The following is a 2,500-nucleotide window of genomic DNA, read 5'->3' as shown; positions in this document are numbered from 1 at the left end:
GTTGATGGCACCAAAGGCAGCATGGCGGAGGTGCCTACGAGCGAGGCGAGCATAAAGCCGAACTATCATGTGACAAGCTGAATCATGCCTACCCCCTCTCCCCCCTCCCCCCTCACACATACACTTTCTGTTCGCTCACTCTCTCTCTCTCTCTCTTTCGCGCCTGTCCACTTTCTCTCCTGTCCGCTCTCTCTCTCTGTCTCTCCCCCTCTCTCATTCGCTCTCTCTCTCTCTCTCTTTCCCTCCCCCTCTTTCATTTACTCTCTCTCTCTCTCTCTATCTATCTCTCTCTCTCCCTCCCTCCCCCTCTCCCATTCGTTCTCTCTCTCTCTCTCTCCCTCCCTACCAACCCCCTTTCTCTCTCTCCCTCGTTCGTTCTTTCTCTACTCCGCTCTTTCTCTCGTTCGTTCTTTCTCTACCTCGCTCTATCTCTCCCTTCTCTGTTTGCCTATCTGCCTGTCGGGCTCTCCCTCCTCCTTTCCTTTCTCCCCCGTTTATCTCCTTCTCCCCTCTCCTCCCCACTCCACCTCTCCTTCCGTGATCCTTTACCTCGGCGCTATAAACATTTATACAGAATCCAATCCACTTACCAGATCTCAACACTATATTCCAAACCCTATAACTAACAACAATAATGACATCCTTTCCCTTGTCCAGCTAACTACCGAACAATGTAAGTAGTAAAAAAAACTATGAATGAAAATAGGAATAAAAAACAAACTAACTCCTCAATAACTCATTTTTATTCCTATACGTTGGAAAATGAATGATAAATAAAATCATATTTCACAACCCAGAGACCGCGAGATTATTTTCATTTTGCATATGCGGAATGGGAGAGTTATGGGGTTGATTGGCGATTGGCGATTGGGAACTGGTGATTAGTAATTGTTAACTGGTGAATGAAGACTGGAGAATGGAAACTGGTGATTGGTGATTGTTAACTGGTGAGTGAAGATTGGAGAATGGAAACTGGTGATTTGTAATTGTTAACTGGTGATTGGTGATTAGTAATTGTTAATTTATGATTGGTGACCGGTGAATGAAGATTGGAGATTAGAAACTGGAGATTAACAATTGCTAACTGGTGATTGGAGATTGGAAAATGGAAAATGGAGATTGGTAATTGTTAACTTATGATTGGTGACTGGTGACTGAAGATTGGAGCATGGAAACTGGAAATTTATTAACTGGTGATTGGAGATTGAAAATAATGACTGGTAACTGGTGATTAGACACATACGATGAATGGAAAACTTCACACACGTACCTGCAGTGCACGATGATGGGACACGACCTCCCTCTGTATGATTTGTTGACCTTCCTGCGGAGGGAGAGAAACGGAAGCAGGTCAAGCTCAGGTCACGTGGTTAATCCTTATTCTTGACATCGATTATATAACGTCTGGAATAATTTGTGTCATTTTTTGGGTAGTTTGTATGTAAATATTTGTGTTATCGTTATCGCATTATTTTCATTTTGCTACATCATTATAATTATCATTATCACTATCATTATTGAGGTGTTATCATTGTCTTCATTGTTATTGCTACTATTACCGTAATCATTATCATTAATATCAACATCAATATCATTATTATCCTTATTATCATTATCATCATTAGCAGTACGACTACAATTATAATTTCTAACATTATCTTCACCATCTACCCTATTATTTTCATTATTGTTGTTAATATTATCATAAGCAATCAATATTATCACCCTTATTGCTATTATCATTATTACTATTATCGCTATTCATATAATCAATGCTATTGTTATTATCATTATCTTTACTATTGCTATCATTTTTATCATTAATATCATTATCCTCATTATTACGATTATCACTGTTATCATCATGTTTATTGATAGTTTTGTTGATATTTAATATTATTAATACTGTCATTATCATGATCATGATTCTCATTATTATTTTCTTTATCACTATCATTTTTATTGTTATTACTATTACTGTAATTTTTCTTACTCTTTTGATAACGTCATTACTCATATTATTATTATCATTATTACTATTATCATCATTATCATAATTTATGATTACCACCATCAATATCATTATCATTATTAGCTTAATTATCATCATTAGTAGTAGGAGTAGCAGTAATAGTAGTAGTAATTGTATCCTTATTATCAGCATTATCATTACCATGTACATATATATAAATATACATAAAATCTGATGAATATGTGATTATTTTTTTACTACTAACATCAGCAACTAAGAATGGCATTATCCTCATCATCATTGCTATCCTTAATACTATTATGATACGTATTATTGCGATCTAAACATCACTGTAATCATTATTTTACGTCCTTCTTACACCCATACACCCCCAGTCACTCAAGAAAATGACTCACTCACTCACGACTCAGCAAGACTTATCGAGACTCACTCACGACTCATCGACACTCACTCACGACTCACCATGAGTTATCGAGACTCACTCCCGACTCACCAGGTCTTATCGAG

The 2,500-nt window shown here is 36.9% G+C and overlaps 1 protein-coding gene across 10 annotated transcripts in view; it reads right to left on the bottom strand.

Annotated features, from left to right (window-relative positions):
- IA-2 (tyrosine phosphatase IA-2) overlaps positions 1 to 2,500 on the bottom strand; it is a 267,355-nt gene that overhangs the window by 6,189 nt on the left and 258,666 nt on the right. For all 10 annotated transcript variants that reach the window (XM_070140203.1, XM_070140206.1, XM_070140212.1 and 7 more), the window contains one exon: positions 1,271 to 1,324. In XM_070140203.1, the coding sequence (XP_069996304.1) occupies positions 1,271 to 1,324 (54 nt within the window). The remainder of the gene's footprint in view (positions 1 to 1,270; positions 1,325 to 2,500) is intronic.

Source organism: Penaeus vannamei, chromosome 26 (assembly GCF_042767895.1).
Source record: "Penaeus vannamei isolate JL-2024 chromosome 26, ASM4276789v1, whole genome shotgun sequence".
Lineage (NCBI taxonomy): Eukaryota > Metazoa > Arthropoda > Malacostraca > Decapoda > Penaeidae > Penaeus > Penaeus vannamei.
This window is presented reverse-complemented; position numbering and strand designations above follow the sequence as displayed.